Raw genomic sequence first — 20,473 nt, 5'->3', positions numbered from 1 at the left:
GATACATGACAGACCTCATAGATCTACCAACCAGAAACAGAATCGGATCATTATGATCATATCTAAACCTACATTACCCAAATTGCAAAGGACTTAAATACAAAACAAGTTACACACCCAGCTTCTCCTACATAAACACACACCTTTGGAATGGACTCCCAAAAGCTGTAAAAACAATCCATGAGCACCTGAACTTCAGGAAATCACTAAAAACCCACCTCTTCAAAAAGGCCTATCCCACAGATTCAACGTAAATCCCCCACACCCAGCAACACAGCATAACCAATGATCGTACTGGACAATTTACAATCTTCATTCCCTTGACCCTCATGATGCCTGATTCACACCTACCTCATTTGACCACAATATAATCTTGTATTTGTTATCAACTGAATTGGCAAACACCTTTACGGTACTATGTAAGCCACATTGAGCCTGCAAATAGGTGGGAAAATGTGGGGTACAAATGTAGCAAATAAAATAAAAATAAAATAAATAAATAGTGTGCACTAATCATTAGCGTGCACTTAATCTGTTAGTGCACCTTAGTAAAATTACCCCTTAGTCTTGCTTGGCGTTTTTTAGGGGATATAACTGGGAAATAAGAACTACAAGTCCCTTCATGCAGTGGGATAGATCAAGAGCCAGATTAAGTCTGGAGGCAGTTGTCAACCCTACTGTTAATATCCTGAAGGACGTGTGAGAATTCCAGCTCCGGATGAATAAATTCATGGATCTCCAATGTGTGTGTATATACAACACAGTTTTCACATTTAAAATGGAAAAAAGTAGATGTATCCACATCTTGCTGAATCCAAATTGAAGATTGTCACAAAAAGTCTCTCAGATGTTTGTTGCTAATAGGCAAATCTAGGATGTGGCAAAAACAGTGGATGAATTTTCAATGTTTCCCAATAATGCAATATAATGTTTTGATCAAATTTAGCTTGTGGTGAATATAGTAGCACACAAGGATAATGTGATTCTGATACTAGAAATAGAAGGACTCATACTAACTCCCCTTTTGTTTTCTCTTCTGTTAAAAGTATATACTCCTGTTTGACACCACATGCAAATACATACAAAACAAGCACACATTAGTAGTATACAAACCTGATGAAAAACAAACAGCCAAAAACAAAACAAAACAATGGAGAGCCATCTGGTGGTGCCAAAGTTTTGCATATAAACCCCAGAACCCCCCACCCCTTTCTCTCCCCCCCAATCACCCAGCAGAAAAACAAAACACTGCTACCGACTGCCATAGAGGTTAAACATTCAAAATTCTAATGCGTGCCACAGCTGTCAGCCTCCCCAAATGGTGTATAGGTCTTTAGAAAGGAATCAGTTCTCAGAGATAAGTCAGATATTCCTGTATGTTCCAAACAGCAAAGCAGGATCATAGCTGATCTCCAATGCGCCACTGTGGATGGCTCCGCTGCCAGCCAGTGTTGTAGAATCAGCTTCTTGGTCATCAAAAGCGAGCGCTTTAAAAAGGCTCTCATTCCGGCCAGTGGCCACCCTCAAATCTAAAATACATCAAAGAGTTGCCGAACTGAGGGAGACCAACCAATTTTCCATATCGTAGAAACATGTCCATTGATCAGAGTCCAAAAAAACCTGAATATGTGAGCAGGTCCAGAACATATGACCCAAATGAGCCTCCACCACTGAACACTGTGGACAAGTATCATCTGCTTGCAGAGTTGTACAGTAGACTGAAAGTCTCTATCCTGTGCCAAATATGCGGGAAATCTCCATACCCAGGGAGGAGATCCCAGACACCTTCCACAAAAGGATATGCAGCACCAGTATATTAGCCATTAAACAAAAACAGGGAATGTGTACAGGACAAGGAACTCCACCCCAACCGAATCCCTGGAGTGCCCAGCCTCTCCACTAGAGATAATTCTCACACCTGGAGATAGGAAATACTGCATCCAGTAACAGGACCTACCTAAAGCACCCTGTACACACAGCTCCACACACAGAGACAATATCGGTAGCATACACACTATGAAAAAGAAAGAGAACCTCGCCATCCACCTCCCCTCACCCCTAACTCACAACATACACCAATCTCGCTCCACCCCTGAAAGTCAGTCACTTCGATGCTTGCAGGTACTCCCCCCCCCCCCCCAAACTCATACACAAGATACATTAACACATCCCATGTAGAAAAACCTGGGAAGGAAACTGGTTACAAAAAGCAGAACACAATAAACAAAGGCCTTCCTGAAAATATGAGACCCCGATTTAACTAGCCTGTAGATCCCCACCAGAGACAAGAACCACAAAGAGATACGTAATAGTCCACATTAAAGAATTATAGTTAGGTGGACTCCACTGTGTTAAGCCAGTCCAATGCTATATCCGGAGATGTGCATGTGGACCATTTTCCCTCATGTAGTACTCCTAGTGTGGCCGGACACTGCGGCATGAACCAGAAGTTTCTGTCCATCAGCTTCGTACAAATCGCGTGGAAGGCCTGCCGTTTAGCTGTCAGCGCAGCAGAATAATCTTGAAATATTTTCTATGGCAGGCCTTTATAGCCTGCCACCTTTTGTAAATCCATAGTATGGCTGCCTTTTGCGCATAATGATGAAATATAGTGATGATGACACAGCAATGATGTTGCGAGTCACCAGGCTGCAGTTAGCCTAGTAGATGGTCTCTGTCCAAATGAATAAGTTCTCCACCCCCAGCTGGTAGTATGCAGCAGTTTCTCCCTTCATGCCCGATTCTCAAGGTCCTCCAACGTTTGCTGCTGGGAGTGAGACAACTCAAAAGCATGTTAACATTGCCGCATGAGCCTGGACAGTATCCTCCACCTCGGAAATGCAACACTCTAGTTCCCCAGTGCGCTGCGCAAGCTCAGAGGTAAGCTGAGAAATGTTGGTAAGTTTGGAGAGCTTTGCAAAGCATGGATCCAGTGCCTGTACAACTGCTGTGGTGCGCTCTGGAATGAGTTCCGCTGAGCTTGTCAGCTGCAACGCAGGTGGGGACTCCGCCATCTTGTCCTCTTGGCCACAGCCCTGATCCTTCTCTTGGGGGAGTTTAGATGCCATCTGAGGAGCAGATCAGATATCTGTCCATTAAGAAACAGGTCCTGGATCTCTAGTAGGAAAACAAACTCTGTGGAGTGTAGATTAAAAGTGATTGAGAGAGGGTTCATGAGCAGCTCACTCACACCCGGAGTTGTTCACAGTATTGCATGACTCCCTTCTGTTAAGAGTATAAAACAACTTAAGTTTCATGATAAAATTCTTGCCTATCAAGCACTTAAAATGTGGAGAGAATAAGCTCTGTGTTTTAATAATAATCCTAGTTACTATCTTCTTAGAAAGAGGCTAAAAACCTCACTTAAAAAAATTCTTTTTTATAATTGAGATTGAAATTGACAGAGACTTTGGTCTTGTAATGTGATTTTTTTTTTGTATTCCCAAGCGATTATCGTGGTATCTCTTATTGTAAACTGCTTTGAACCTTTGATATGAGTGGTATTTAAGTACAAATAAATGTAAATTTTCTTAATGTTCTGTATGCACAGCTGCTGTGTATTTAAATGCTCAATTTATTACTATCAGTGGTATGGTTTTTTTGATGGAACCTCTGTTTTATAAGTTACAAGCTTTGCAGGTGGCACAGAACTCTGCAGTGCGGCTTCTTATGGGTTTCAGTTGTGAGGCACACATTACATCCCCATTGAAGATGTCGCATCGGTTACCTGTGGTGCAGTATATTGAGTTTAAGCCCCTGCTGTTGGTATTCCAGGCATGTCAGGGTGCTGCTCTATTGGCTTTGGTGCAGAATTTGCAGATCTATTGTCCTATAAGTACTTTGCGGTCTCAAGATTTTAATTTGCTGATTGTTCCTTCGTTTCATTGCTGGTCCCCATTTGTGGAATTCTCTTCTTTGGCCGTGCGTTGGCTTTTTTTTTCCTGTGTCCCATTTTAACAAGCAGTTGAAAACTTGGTTTGTCTGATGGGAGGGTTTCAGGACTTTTTGGGGCATTTGATGTTTGCATGTTTTATTGTAATGTTTTATGTGTTATTTTATGAGTGTTATATTGTACTCCACCTAGATGTCTGGATAGGTGGATTATAAATGTATTACATAAATAAATAAATAAATAAATACGTAAGCTATGCTTATAATAAAAACATCTTTTGTTGAACTGAAACGACACCTCATACTATATATGGATCTGTAGTGCTGGTTATTAATTATTAATAGGATAATCCCTTCACCTTCCCCAATCAATTAAATTCCAGACTACTTGAATAGTTTTCTAAAAGGCAGTAGTATATCAACAAAAATAAACCATACATAAACTTGACATATATTTAGATTTGACCCTCTTTATAAGTCTATGGTCAGAGCAGGTTAGGTCATGTGAAAGACTAATTTTTTCTCCTTATAATAAGATTTTATTGGGTGGCTATTATACCTATAGATCATCATACTTAGCATTAAAATGAGACTATTAAGATTTTAAAGTTCACAGTTTTACAGGCGCTGGGGAATGTAGCAGCCTAATGCTTTCCGAGACTGGTATCTGCATTAGCAAGATAAAGCACCATTTAGAAAGATTACAAAAGCAATGATTTAGAGTACAACATAAAAGTCTGCTGAGTACTAATTCGCAATGCCAGCTGCTGCTAAGCTTCTTAATCTTTATCTAGTTCAATTAAAATCTGAATGTTTTGGATTTCATTAACAACCGGGGACCTAGAAATTACATACACTTTTACACTGGATTCTGCTACTTACACATTTACACTGGACACTTCCCAAAATGTCTTCAGGTAGACAGAGTTATAATTAAAACTTAAGTAGCTAAAGGATAATGTAAGGGTAAAGGAGGATTATTGTGGATTTTATTTATTTATTTATTTTTTGCATTTTGGGCCTTTTCACGTGAAAAACCTGTTTGCAAATAGGTTCTGAAGCCATGCATGTGAGATACAATGCTAGCTGCAAAGATAGGGCCCTGTTTACTAAGCTGCATTATAGGTGCATTAGCGTTTTAATGCGCGTTAACCATGTATGCACCTACAATATCCCTACAAGCACCTACACAGTGCACGCGCTAATTGTAGGCGCGTTAAAAACACTCACGCGCCTTACTACTTATACTTATCATTTCTATAGTGCTACTAGATGTACGCAGCGCTGTACACTTGAACATGAAGAGACAGTCCCTGCTCGACAGAGTTTACAATCTAATTAGGACAGACAAAAAGGACAAATAAGAGAGAAGGGAATTACTAAGGTGGGGATGATAAAATAAGGGTACTGAACAAGTGAGTAATGGTTAGGAGTTAAAAGGAACATCAAAAAGGTGGGCTTTTAGCCTAGATTTGAAGGTGGCCAGAGATGGAGCTTGACGTACCGGCTCAGGAAGTCTATTCCAGGCATATGGTGCAGCAAGATAAAAGGAACGGAGTCTGGAGTTAGTGGTGGAGGAGAAGGGGGCAGATAAGAGAGATTTACCCAGTGAACGGAGTTCCCAGGGACGAGTGTAGGGAAAGATGAGAGTGGAGAGATACTGAGGAGCTGCAGAGTGAATGCACTTATAATTCTTTTTATTTATTTATTTATCATTTCTTCACATAATTTTACAAGCAATAATACTTGTACAGAAAAGAGAAATTAAATACTTATAAACAGGTATTTATCCAAGCAAAAAAAATATTAATAATTAATAATTTCTTACAAGTCCTCACCGTGGATCCCAAGATACCTTTACAATGGAGAAATTGCAATATATGTTAAAGAAAACCTCTTTAAGCTATATAACATATTGGACGTGTTACGGATTAATTACTAATTACGAGAATATCTAGATGACATTAGATCCATTTTGTCTTGCTGTAATAAATGTTGTCAGTTGTAGGGGATCATAGAAGACATATTTCTGTGATTGGTAACCGACCAAACACTTACAAGGGTATTTAAGGAAAAAAGTAGCTCATACCTGAAGTGTTTGTTGCCTTAATTGTAGGAATTGCTGACATCTTTTTTGCGTATCTCTTGATACATCAGGGTAAATTTGAACTTTAAATCTCTTAAATAACTTATCTTTCTTTTGGAAAAAAAGTCTCAAAATCCAAATTTTATCCAGTGGTAATACTACCGTAGCCACTAAAGTGGTAGTTGACAATTGTTCCAAATCTGTTGCTGAAACATCTAGAGGTTGATTATCTTGAACTGTTTTCCTATTTTCTCCTTTAATGGGAAGGTAAAAAACTTGCTCAAAGGGGGGGATATTTTCCTTCCCTGTCTCTAAGATCTCCTTAAGGTAACTTTTTAACATTTCTCGAGGTGAAATTAATTTTTGAACTGGAAAGTTCATAAAACGTAAGTTTTTTCTTCTAGAATAGTTTTCAAAATTTTCAGATTGCCTTCGAAGATTTACCAAGTCTTTAAGCATATTATTTTGGACTTTAATTGTACCTTGTAAATCTTTTTCTTGATCTTTCACCTGCTATTTCACAGTTTCCACTACATTTTCAGTTTCTTTCAAATTCCCCTTTAACATCGTTATTTCCTCTGATATTGCCTTAACCTGAGGGCAAATTGCCTTTGCAAAGTCAGCAATTAGGGTCCACAAAGTATCTAAAGTCACTTCTTTCGGTTTTTTAAGAGAGAGGGAAAATTGTGTGGTCAGTACCTCAGATTGAAATGCAGATTTCTCCTCCTCTCGGGTAGACAGCAAAACATCCCCCAACGAATATCTCCTCAGCTGTTCCCAGAGAGATAGAAAATCTCTCCGCCTCTCCCTCAGCGTCTTTCTGTACCTCCCGTCCTCGAGCAATTGGGGTCTCCAAGCTCGAGGATGCCGCTATGGGAGAGCTAGTTCCTCGAGGTTGTGGGGGCGGAGCTCGAGTGTCGGGGCTTAGCGAGCCCTTGGTTCCTACTCGATTCTCCATTTACATCGGGTGGAACAAGCGGGCTGCCCTCCAACATCACTATCTCCGTGACCCGCTGAACAAAGGGTAATAGGGACTCCGGGCGGCACTGGGTGGTAGCGGCAGCAGCACGACCCTCCGTTTAGGCATTATTTCTCAGCAGAGAGGAGCGGGCTCACGCACGTCCATATCTTGCGGCGAATGCACTTATAATTCAATAACAGGAGTTTGAACTGTATGCGGAAACGGATAGGAAGCCAGTGAAGTGACTTGAGGAGAGGGCTAATATGAGCATAGTGACACTGGCAGAATATAAGTCGTGCAGCAGAATTTTGAACAGATTGAAGAGGAGAGAGATGGCCTTAGTAAACAGGACCCTATAGTAATCAATGAGCAGCTCTGATCAGTATAAGAAGCATATACCTGGAACCAGGGCCCCCCAAGTGTTCTCTTTCCACCTCAAAAATTATAGTACAGAGAGATTGCAGCCCCTGTACTTAATTAGGAGTATTTAAGTGTGTGGGTTTCCAAAATACTACACAAAAGATGAAGATAAAATGTTACAATAATGTTGATTCAGAAGAACTGGAGGGAAAAGGCCTTAGAATCCCCAAAAGTCATATAATTTATGTCTTTTCTACAAATGGCTATCCTTTTTTCAATCATTGGTCAAAAATTCGTCCTCTTTAAACTTTATTCTGGCATTTATAATATTCTTTACTCATTCATAATGTGAATATTTTTATTTTTTTTATAAATAAAACAGAACTGGATTTGCACCCTTATAACTGCTGATAGGCAAATTCTGAGAAATACAGCCAAATACTTAACTGTACTATCCCCAACGGAGGCCACTCATTTCACAAATAAGCTTCCTAAGGGGATGTAGTTTTCAATGAAGTTTCAGAATGATACATTCATTGATACAGAAAGCACCATCCAACATTCCAGGTACAATGTTCATGACAGTCACATCTTCCTCTCCTGCATGAAACGGGTGGCCTCTGTTCGGCATATTACAGATAAGTGTTTGTGATATTTTTGAGAATTTGCCTATCAGCAGTCATAGAATCAGTTACAAGGCTGCAAATCCAGTTTTGTTTTATTTATTTAAAAAAAAGACTACAATTATTCACAATGGGGTAAATTCTATAAGTAGTGCCTAAAAAGTATGCACTGATAATGTGACGCACTTAGCTCGATTCTATAACGAGTATATTTCCTTTATAGATTCGTACTTAGCACTAAGGTGTGCCTGACTATAGGCGGCTGCAATTAGGCCTGCTCTGAGCACCTTAAATACTGGCGTCTAAGTTAGGTGCACTTAGGCGTGATTCTGTGTCAACACTCATAAAATCCAGGAATGCCATCAGGAACCCCCTAACTGTGCCCCCAAATTGTTATCTACAATAGGATTTAGGCGCAATCTGTTATAGAATTGGGTATGCGCCTAAATCCTAATTATTGCCATTTAGTGCTAATAATTATCTCCCAACTATCAGTGTTCATTATCTGCTTGTTCAATTAAGTTGTGCGCACTCTTTATAGAATCATGCTAAGCGTGTCTTTAATTGGCACCGATTTTTCAGGCTCAATATACAGAGAATTTGGCCCAATATCAATGAGCAAGTTTTTTGACCAATGATTAAAAAAGGTAATCATTTTTAGAAAAGACATTACCGTAAATTATTATCTTTTTGGTCTTCTGAGGTTTTTCCTCCAATTTTTGTGAATCAACGTTATTGTGACATTTTATCTTGTTCCTTTGTATAGTTTTCTGGATACCCAAAATAATGAGTGATTGTTATATCTTTCATGGTAGGTTTCCAAAATGGCAGATTTCATAAGTGTCAGCACTTACATGTCTGTGTTGTGAACAGGGCTTTTTTTGAGGGGGTACTGAGTACCGGCACCTTTTCCATTGTCTTCTAAAATTGACCCATTGTCCCCAAGTTTTAATGAGAGTTCAGGCTCTACACACCAATTCTGCCTTGACATAGATTCTGTGACTGGTTGCAGGGGGCCTGGCTATTATGGGATGAGTCCCTCAGTGATCACCCCACCCTTGAAGGGTGGCCTAGCATTTGAGTACCGGCACCTTTTTTGCTAGAAAAAACGCACTGGTTGTGAATTACCAACTTAAATGCGTATGTTAAGATGTATGTGTTACCAGGTTGGCCTCATCAGTGTATTAGATGTTGATATATGTAAAATTGTGGCTTGCACTATATGTAACTGACACATACTGGACATACAAAAAGAATATTACCAAACTAGTGATCCACTGACAAAAGTTCTAAATTCAAGAGACTTGTATTCAAAGCAATCTCATATCTATAAAGGAAGGAAAAATGCAAATCAAAATTTATGTTAGGATGGCAGCCATTTAGATATGTGACAAATTCTTGCAAGAGTTCTATCCTCCCATCCCACAACAAAAAGACATCATCAATATAGCGAACCCAAAGGCGAACATGCTGAAACAATTCTGCGGTATACACGTTTTTGTTCATATACATTTATAAATAGGTTCACCACTGAGGGAGCCATTGTGGCCCCCATTGCAACTCCAGACATTTGCTGATTTATTTTATTGTCAAACTGAAAAAAAAAATGTTTTCATTGACATTTTAGCCAGTTGTACAATAAATGAAGTAGGTACTCTCTTAACCAGTAAAGAGGCCTCTTTTGATCAGTTAAGAGAATATATACTTCATTTATTGTGATCACATTTACCTCTATAAACTTCTGTGTGTGGAGCTCTATGAGGATTTTTCCTTCCTTGATCATATAGATTTAAGATGTCTCTTGAATTTAGAACATTTGTCAGTGGATCACTAGTTTTGCAGTATTCTTTTTGTGTGAAATTGTGTTTCCACATCCGTTGTTTTGTTATAGAACATACTGTATATATCCATTCCTGCACATATTTTTGAGAAGGCTCTGTCAGCAGATCCTTTTCTAAAATGCAACTGGAACTGTAAACATCCCAACCTGAAAGTCTTAATTCCAATTTCTATATTCTACCTAAAATAGGGATAACTATGTTTAGATTTCTGTTGAATAGTTTAATAAAATAGATTGAACCACATCTACAGTATAGGCAGGAGCATAATGGGTAAGACATAGCTGTGTCAATTGAGGCACTTAATGAGTATTTTACATAGCATTTTATGGTAATTACAGATATCCTAAGTAATGACTTTTCCTTAATGCACTGTGAATAGTTTTTAACACTCAGAACAAATTACAACTTTCTTTTACATTTATCTTAATGAGAAGAAACTTCTGCCATGAAAACCAAGAAGACAGTTCTCAGGAGCAGATATGCTTTGGTTTGGTTGTAGGTCCTCCACCCAGTCCTTGAAGAGTGCAAGCGGATCTGGGTTTCAGAATGTCGATAAGGAATATCTATCCGCTATATCTACACATAACTGATCAAAGTGTTAATTTGATATTTTGATTGTTTTAAAAGCCAGACCCATTTACAGTCTTTGGAAAGTTGCTGGGAACCTCTCTATTCCTTGTACAAAGTGCATTGAATAAAAACTTTCTCAAACGTGTGGAAGAGGAAATTCCACTGTCTCCATGAACACTATTGCATTTTGCTTTAGTTTTAGTATTTTTGCTTTTTGGCCCCCCTTTTTATCAGAGATCCAATGTCAGGTTTGAGTCTCAAGCTGAAGATGGATGGTTATTTATTGGGCTGAGAATGAGAACTTGTACAATATGAGAGGAAGGATCCCGGTTCTGATCCAACTGTCCCCAGTAGGGACTGGATCATAACAGTTGACAAAGCAGAATGACTAAGTGTGTTTTTAAGCGTTATTCGGGTTTTTGATGTGCATATCCTGGCATTTAGACATTTATATTACATAAATGTCTAAATTTTAATTTTTCAAAGCCATAGTATGCACATCTAAAACTTAGAAATGTGCATATAGGAAGGGGGACATGGTCTGGTTGTGTTTTCAGTGGGACTAGGCTGGGCATAAAAAATCATGTATTCCCCATTTCAGAAGGGGAATGCACATCTATGTCCAAAAAGATCAACACCAGGATTTATACCTGCTCTCTAGGATGTCATAGGTTTTGTAAAAATGCTTGTATTGAACAGTGCTTCTCTGGAGGGATGAGGAGGTTTCCCTTTAATCCCCCAGTGGCTGATGTTCCCTCTTTCCCTCCTCTCCCCCAAAGTAAAACTTTCGAGGAATCCTGGGCTTTTTTTAAAATTACATTTGTACCCCGTGCTTTCCCACTCATGGCAGGCTCAATGCAGCTTACATGGGGCAATGGAGGGTTAAGTGACTTGCCCAGAGTCACAAGGAGCTGCCTGTGCCTGAAGTGAGAATCGAACTCAGTTCCTCAGTTCCCCAGGACCAAAGTCCACCACCCTAACCATCCTAACCCTAACCACCCTAACCATTAGGCCACTCCTCCAATAGGCCACTCCCCAGCTTTGGGAAAAGTAAGCATTTTAGAAACTTTCTGGCACATAAACATTTATGTTTCTATTTCATAGCATTTTGCCAATTACCTTGAGAGTTATATTTATATGACTGGATTTGGTACTCTCTTCCCTTTCATTGGTGATATATAGCTATTTCATAGCATTTAAACATGCATGTGCCCATTTTGACCCATTGATATTTTAGGTGGTTATGGGGCTCATTTTCAAAGCGCATTGACTTACAAAGTTCCATAGTAACTTTGAAAACACACCTCCACGTTTCTAAAATGGATACTTCTGCTTCATATAACTAGCACATGAGCATCCGTTTCTCCATATATTTTAGAATAGGCTCTGTTTTTGGAAGAATCTGTTCTAAACAAAACTGGCAGAACTTCAGATGTCCTCACCTGGATGTTTCGATTCCGATTTGTGGAGCAGCATTTTAGAAAGGACATATATCTCCTATGGAACCAAAGGAATATTATTACTTTTCTGATTGAGCTAATTGAACTGTGAAATCATAATGCTTTGTACTGAGTTGTAAAATCACTCAGAATTGGGACCTGATACTGGCACATGACTCTATGAGAATTGTGGAAAACAGAGGTTATGATAACCTGGGACACCCCTATCCTTGTTGAATGTATAAAAACCGAATATAGTGGTAAGAGATAAACTCCAGAAAGGCATTAATCAGAGAGGTGTCAGTCCCAAGTGATTTACCCTGTGAATCGCATGGGGAGAGAAAAGATCCTGAAATACCAAGAAATGCAGTTTGAGATTAAGAAAATGTAGAAGAAAGCCAAACACATTTCACATCATTTTGGGTGCCACAAGCATGATTAAACACACCTAAATAGATTGTCCACACACGTTACATTTTATGAACTACAGATCTCTTTGGCACAGTGCGAGTTTATGGGAGCATTGGCAGTAAATTTGAGAGGCTGAGATACTCCACATACCCTGGCTTAGCTCATGGTATGCGCAAAAGTAACCTATTTGGAGAAATTGCCCTGAGAGAAATGATCTGGTCACTCTGGACATACAAACCTTCCTAGATTTCACTTTATCAGTGATTATCATGCATGTAGGAGATCAAAATATGGTAATTTGGAAAGAGCCCTAAAACCTTTTTTATATGGGGCTCAGTTCAGTCTTCCTTCATTAAACATTCTAGCTCTTTTGTTCAGCTTAGCTTGCTTTATCTCTATGGATGTCTGTGGCAGTTTTCACAGTCTCTAGGATGTTATAACATCTCAGAAATGTTTATCTGATATTTCCTGGAGTGAAAGGTTCAACATGGACCATTTATTCCTGAATGCAAGGTGGAGACAGATTCATGGAGGAGCAGTTGGTTTTTTTTTCCCCTCTGTGGCTTGCTTTTTCAGGCCAGACCTGGAAGATCTACTAGACACCATGTTCCATGTTTTTTAAGTTTAGCCTAATTATATAGGGCTAGATTTATTGAAAGATGCTGTAGTGTTAGTGCATGCTAATATGCAATTACGAGAGAATTCGGTATAAGATGCTCAGTTGCAAGCACAAATTTAGATATGTGTCCAGTTTGCATGTGCATTTTAATTGATGAGTCAGTGCCAATAATCGGGTGCCAACAATTTAATTATTAGTACTAAATGACAATTTGGATTTATGCGTGCATCTTGCTAGGCGCTATTTTATAAAGATGCACATGTATATCTTTTAGCGTGCAACTGAAAAAGGGGAGGGGCATGGGCTGATCAAGGGCATTCACTAAAGATGTGTGTGCTGTTACAGAATTCGGGGGATCTGTGCCTAATTTATGGACGAGGATTTACACCAGATTTCAGTTGGTATAAACCCTTATGTCCCAAATTGGGCATGGATCCTGGTGTTACATGGTATTCTATAAATGGTGTTCAACTTGGAGCACCACTTATAGAATAGCACTCATTTTTGGGGCGCCATTTACTGAACCTAGTCCTCAATATGGGTTATTTAGCATAAGTCTTGTTTTATGCAGAGACCCGTTTACTAATAATGCATGTTAGCACATGTTAAATGCTGCTAACATAGGAGCGTATATTAGTAAATATAAGGAACAATTCTATACATGGGCGTAAGTGCCCCCTAATTGACAGATAAGTGCCATAATGCACTGTGTGCTATTCTATAATATAGCATAAAAAGGCTAAGGTGCGTTACTGCAAGGGAGCATATATATGGACAGAACATGGGTGGACCATGGGCGTGGTACCCAGTGACATGTGCAACATAATACTATCAGTTGCATGCATTGCATTGCATGGCACACTCACTCACACCAGCCATTGACCTTGCCTAACTTCTGGCATAGCAAAGTAGGTTTACACTAGTATTCTATTACATCCATAGAGCACTTAAGTGCCTTTATAGAGCTGGTGCTCAATGTGCCTTATTATGATGCCTAATTTGAGGCATCAAGTTAGAGTTACCTCCATAGCCTTAGCGTGGTTTGACTTCCATGAGAGAGGTCATTCCTAAATTGCACTGTGCATGCACTGAAACGGAAAACAAGGCCTCTGCTTTTTTTCCCCCCAGAACTGGACAATGACCACTTTTCTGCTGTCACTTTTCTGAAGCAGACACATTATTATTTTCTTATCTCCCAGGGATAGGTCTGGCTCTTCCACAGCTGGTACAGTCTGTCAATTTGCTTAACACTAGAAATATTTTACATGTAATTGAGCTGTGCCCCTTTAGAAGTTCCAGGAGCTGTATCAAGATCTAAATGAACTGTGGTGATTTTTTTATGCCTTTTTAATTTTTTATTTATTTATTTTTCCAAGGAAGATAGTGCGAGGAGAAATGAGATTAAGGATGCTGATATATCGCAAATGGATACAGTAAATGTGTCACTAGGGAGATGTGTGGGAGTTTGGAGCCAGAGATAACCTACAGATATGATAAGTGTCTGTACATTTGGCTACAAATATGGAAATTATGCCACGGATTGATCCTCAAGGAGTAATAAATACCCATTACCTGTAATTATTCCTGAACTTCATAAACCTCACTTTAATAACATTCATTGCACCATTTTTTAAACTCGGGTCTTTTAGTTTTATGACACTGCCAAGCATTTTAATTTAAATTTAAAGAAAAGTGTTACAGCTGTTATATATTTCTTTTTAACTCCCCATCACTGTCATTTTCTTGAGCTGAAAGTATAAAACGCCTTCCTACTCAATTTCTCAGTTTTAATGGTGATAGGAGAAAGAATGTCTTTTTTGAAATGTCTTCCCATCCTATGTCCTTCTAAGGTCATGCTGACTTATAAGGCACTTCGGTGTTTTCTTTTAAGTTAAATGTATGCCACCTTATTGCTTTGGAATTTCTCCTGTTTGGCCCCTTGGCTTTTCTGTCCCCTAGTCTGTTTTCATTTTGTGAAATTGTTTATTCTGTGTCAACTCAAGAATCAGTGATTTTTGGTTACCTTCACAGTCAGTCTATTGTTAATGCATTGCTGCCAGATGATGCGTAGTGGCTAATAACCTCGGACTCTTTGATGCCTGAAATAAAAATATTTTTAATTCCCTCTTTTTAAAGGAATTAACAACATTTTTATTTCAGGCATAAAATAGTCCAAGGCTTTTTAAATATAGCTCTGAAACAGCAAAAGGAGTAAACAAACCTGAATAACGGTGGTGAGAAACAAACAGTTTTATTACCAAAAAGCCCAAAATAGCTTAACAAGGAAAAACCAGATAGGAGGCATCATAAAGCAAACCAAGTAGGCTAGCAGGCTTATTTTCGAAAGAGAAGGGCGCCCATCTTTTGACACAAATCGGGAGATGGGGGTCCTTCTCCCAGGGTTGCCCAAATCGGCATAATCGAACGCAGATTTTGGGTGTCCTCAACTGCTTTCCGTCACGGGGATGACCAAAGTTCACGGGGGTGTGTCAGAAGTGTAGCGAAGGCGAGACTGGGGCGTGCCTAACACATGGGCATCCTCGATCAATAATGGAAAAAACAAGGGCGTCCCTGACGAGCACTTGGGCGACTTTACTTGGTCCATTTTTTCTTAAGAGGAAGCCTCAAAAAGGTGCCCAAACTGACCAGATGACCATCGGAGGGAATTGGGGATGACCTCCCATTACTCCCCCAGTGGTCACCAACTGCCTCCCACCCTAAAAAAACCTTTTTAAATATTTTTTTGCCAGCCTCTATGCCAGCCTCCAATGTCATACCCAGCTCCATGTCAGCAGTATGCAGGTCGCTGGAGTAGTTTTAGTGGGTGCAGTGCACTTCAGGCAGGCAGAGCCAGGCCCATCCTCCCTCACCTGTTACACTTCAAAATGTGAGCCCTTCAAAACCCACCAGAAACCCACTGTAGCCACATGTAGGTGCCCCCCTTCATCCCTTAGGGCTATGGTAGTGGTGTACAGTTGTGGGGAGTGGGTTTTGGGGAGGGTTGGGGGGCTCAGCACACAAGGTAAGGGAGCTATGCACCTTGGAGCAATTTCTGAAGTCCACTGCAGTGCCCCCTAGGGTGCCTGGTTGGTGTCCTGGTATGTGAGGGGGACCAGTGCACTACAAATGCTGGCTCCTTCCATGACCAAATGGCTTGGATTTGGTCGTTTCTGGGATGGGCGTCCTCGGTTTCCATTATCGCCGAAAATCGGGGACGACCATCTCTAAGGACGACCATCTCTAAAGTCAACCTAAATGTTGAGATTTGGGCGTCCTCGACTGTATTATCGAAACGAAAGATGGTCGCCCATCTTGTTTCGATAATACGGGTTTCCCCACCCCTTCGCGGGGACATCCTGCGAGGATGTCCTCAGGAAAGCTTGGGCGTCCCGTCCTATAGCACTAAGCTATTCTAGATCTGCAGCATATCATGTGTATTAATCATTTGCCTCCTATACTGGGTTAGATTCTTTTCAATGTGGAATTAGTTGTTTAATTTTTAATTTTAATCACTTTTTTATATGAATTGTGCAATCAAACCAAAAAACAGCAACCCTAATACTTAGCTAATAACACAATGGCACAGTGCTGAAGGCCCACTGTGAAGAGAGCATGGTGTTTTGGTTCAAACAAACCTGCTTCCTGGGAATTTTAAACTGGTCACTGAGCACTACAACATGAAAGAAAATTGGTGAAAACCAAATTTAAAAAAACAGAGCTATGAAAAAGCCATCTCGCCATTGTGTTCAAGACATTAAACTACCAAATGCAACAAAGGTGCATGAAAGTAAAAGTAAATAAAAGTATTTACAATTGCAGACTGCTACACTTAGGCGGTAACAGGCAAAAAGATGCGAACGTCTAAAGGCGTGGAAAAGCGCATTTGCCAGTCTTTAAATCAGATGTCAAAGCACTCCTGTGTATTGTCTGGAGGAAAGGAGAAACAGAGGTGATATGGTATAGACATTCAAATGTTTGAAAAGTATTAATCCACAAACAAACCTTTTCCAGAGATGGGAAGGTTGTAGAACTAGAGGACATGAATTGAGGTTGCAGGGGGGGGCAAAATCAGGAATAATGTCAGGAAGTAATTTTTTACAGAGAAGGTGGTAGATACCAGGAATGCCCTGCTGCGGGAGGTGGTGGAGATGAAAACGTTAACAGAATTTTAAAATGTGTGGGATAAACACAAATGAATCCTGTCTAGAAGGAATGGATCCAAAGAAGCTTAGCAGAGATTAGGTGGCAACAACTGGTAATTGGGAAGCAAAGCCAGTGCTGGGGAGACCTCTGTGGTCTGTACCCTGAACGTGGCTGGACAGATGCTGCTACAGAAGTTGGTGAGCAAGGCCAGTGCTGGGCAGACTTCTGAATAGATTTGGATGGGTTGGAGTGGTCTTGTCTTCCTCTATTCAATAGTCCCTTTCCCTGTCCAGTCATATAAATATAACTCTCAAGGTAATTGGCAAAATGCTATGAAATAGAAACATAAATGTTTATGTGCCAGAATGTTTCTAAAATGCTTAGTTTTCCCAAAGCTGGGGAGTGGCCTATTGGAGGAGTGGCCTAGTGATTAGGGTGGTTAGGGTGGTGGACTTTGGTCCGGGGGAACTGAGGAGCTGTCTGTCCTACCCTTATCCCTTATTGGTCCTGTCTGTCTGTCCTGATTTAGATTGTAAGCTCTTTTGAGCAGGGATTGTCTTTTCTTCATGTTCAATTCTGAAGCGCTGCGTACGACTGGTTGCACTATAGAAATGATTTATAGTAGTAGTAGTAGTGGTCACCCATTTTAGTAATAGCTAATGCAAAGCTGAGACCAGTGGGTGCAAATTAAATGGGTGCTCTTTTTTGGAGTGACATTATCTCTGGTATGGAAGCTATGTACTTGTCACTTATGCACTTTTCATCACCCAATTCTCTTTTTCCCTTAATTTTATGTAAGAGGAAGGGCTATTTTGTACTTGACACTTTAGAAATACTCAAACAGCTTCATCATTCCCATCATTTTACTTATTTACAGCTCTGCAATTCATTACATGCCATCCTTTCTGTGTCAAGTTCAAGTTTTTCAGGTTTATTCAATGTTTGATATACCGTCCATTCAGAGGACTTTCTAGGTGGTTTACAATGAATCAAATATAAAAGTATGAGATGGAAAAGAAAAGCATTATAAATAGGAAAGAGAGAATCAGTAGTGCAAGGCCATAATAGCAGCAGAACTAGCAATGATTCCATGTCATCCCTCCAGAAGGGTGTGAAAGCAGGTGCAGAGGAGTCACTCATCACTCACGCTAATCCAATTATAATCCAAATGCATTCTGAAACAAGAATAACTTTAATTTCTTCTTAAACATATCCAGGGAGAGTTCCAGTCTAAATAATACTAGAAGGGTGTTCCAGAGCAAGGAACCAGTTACACTGAATATTTTTGTCCTAATAGTGTCCAGACAAATAATACGAAACAAGACAATTTCCTTGTGATGATCTCAATGACCTAATAGGGGCATAGGGGATCAGCAGTTGTAAGAGGTGTAATGGGAAATCAGAATAGGGAACCTTGTATACTAGCATGAGGATTTTAAGAACATAAGTGTATCCATATTGGGACAGACCGAAAGCCCAGCGTCCTGTTTCCAACAGTAGCTAATCCAGGTTACAAATACCTGGCAAGATCCCATTTTAAATTTTATCCCGTGGCAGATAGATAGGTAACCAATGCCCCTCCCACAGTAAGGGAGTCACATGATCAAATTTCCTAGCGTTGATAATCAGTTTGACAGCTATGTTTTGTATTATTTGAAGTCTTCTAATATCAGAAACTCAAATACCATGAAGGAAAGCATTACAGTAATCCAAATGGCTAATTATGAAGGCATGACCATAGTGAACAAGTGCCTTTAAAAAAATATAATATCTGACGTTAAAAAAACAAAGAAACATTGAACAATGTTAGAGATATGTGCTTTGAAATCTAAATCTAGAGCAGAGATAGGCAAAAGTCACTTAACCTCCTTCAAATGAGGATGTCTCTCTTGGATACTGAGACCATACCACTGAAGAGATGCGTCTTGCTTCTGCTAGTTTGATGAGCTGAAATCTAGGATCCAATGCAGCTTGATGCAGTGTTTCCCATTGTTCTAAAGAGAACATGGCTAGACGGAACGTTACCTTTCCCTTTCTCTATGGAATGGTGCCTTTGTTCCATACTTCCAAGACATCTTAACCAGATAAACCTATATTTGTGGAGCAAAGCAAAAAAAAAAGCCTTTCATTTTAGCGGTGAAATTGACAGAAGTGTAATCCAATCACACGATTCAGGAGACAAATGTGTGTTGGTGAAAGCTTTGAGGAAATGGAGTGTGAGCAATTTAATTATTTTCAAAAATAGACTGACTTCTCATCAAAAGACTATCTCCCATGATAAGAATGTAATGTAAGCAGTGGTAAAACAGTTGCGGTAGACTTGCATAAATCAAGGAAGACCAGTTTCCCCTCTTAAGGGATGTGCCATTTTCACTGTAAAATTACAGAGTATTCTATTTATTTCTACCTATTGCTTTCTTTGACCAGGGAAGTGTACCATGCTCCGCCTACCTTTTCACATTCATTTCATTTTGCAGTGGTATAACATTCAACTGTACTGAAAATGCACAATTAAATATTCTGCTACTGTAGCTTTCTCTCCTTCATAAGGACCTTTATTTTTTGATACCTATGTTTTTCTTGTTAGAAAGATGTCTCAATTCCCAAGACTGCAACAAGAGAAGAAGTTATGTCTCTTTATGAAGATTCCTACCATCAACAAAACTGGCATGCACATTCAAGACTTAACCATTAAAGTCAATTTGTCCTGTTAAATCAAGCTCTGGTGACAACACAAATTTATTGTTTCACTTTCAACCCAGAATAAATCTTTAACTGAAAAAAAAAAAGTAAAAACTTATCAACTTCCCAGTTATTAGCTCCTTGAAGGCTTTTCCTGTTTTTAATCTAATATGTGCTACATTGTGTAGGAAATAAATGACTCTCCTTGTAAAGGCAGAGCAATCTGTCTTCTAGCAGAATAATTTAACAAGCTATGAATGTCGATGGAGGATGTTGGCCATGTTTGGTTCAAACGGGCTTGTTAATAAGTTCTAGAAAGATAAATAAAGAGGACAAGAAGTGGGAGCAGGTTACTCAGCTGCTACGGGAGGGGGAGGGGGATATAATGAAGGAACACTAGGAAAAATGTGTTGATTTATGATAATTGCTTTTAGTTAGCTGGTTAAAATAAAATTGCAGCAAAAGCACATCATTTACATAGGTTATCAGTGAATAACAGATTTGTTTTTTTCTCAAGGGACAAACAGGATTTTGAAATGTATTTATATATTTATTTTTAGTACTTGATATACCACAAGAGATCCCTGAGGCGACTATGCGGTTTACAATTTTTATTACAGGTACTGTCCCTAACGGCTCACAGTACTACAGTTGGCCCTACTACGCCAACTATAAAGCTCTACAATCGCATCATCTTCCTCAGAGATTTTCTGTGCTTGTCACATGCTTTCTTGAATTCAGATACAGTCCCTGGCTCTACCAACTCTTCTGGGAAGCTGTTATGCATCCACCACCTTTTCTATAAAGAAAATCACTCCTGATTCTACCACTTTTCACCTGCATCCTA

General features: G+C 39.6%; 1 protein-coding gene across 1 annotated transcript in view; it reads left to right on the top strand.

Annotated features, from left to right (window-relative positions):
* The window catches only part of LOC115476672 (cadherin-4-like), a 93,018-nt gene extending 73,335 nt beyond the window's left edge, over positions 1 to 19,683 (top strand). The window contains exon 3 of the mRNA XM_030213177.1: positions 19,532 to 19,683. Within this exon, the coding sequence (XP_030069037.1) occupies positions 19,532 to 19,587 (56 nt within the window). The 3' untranslated portion in view covers positions 19,588 to 19,683. The remainder of the gene's footprint in view (positions 1 to 19,531) is intronic.
* The last annotated feature ends 790 nt before the right edge of the window (positions 19,684 to 20,473 follow it).

The sequence above is a fragment of the Microcaecilia unicolor genome, chromosome 8, assembly GCF_901765095.1.
Source record: "Microcaecilia unicolor chromosome 8, aMicUni1.1, whole genome shotgun sequence".
Taxonomy (NCBI): Eukaryota; Metazoa; Chordata; class Amphibia; order Gymnophiona; family Siphonopidae; genus Microcaecilia; species Microcaecilia unicolor.
The sequence above is the reverse complement of the archived record's forward strand: the minus strand, read 5'-3'. Positions and strand labels throughout refer to the sequence as shown.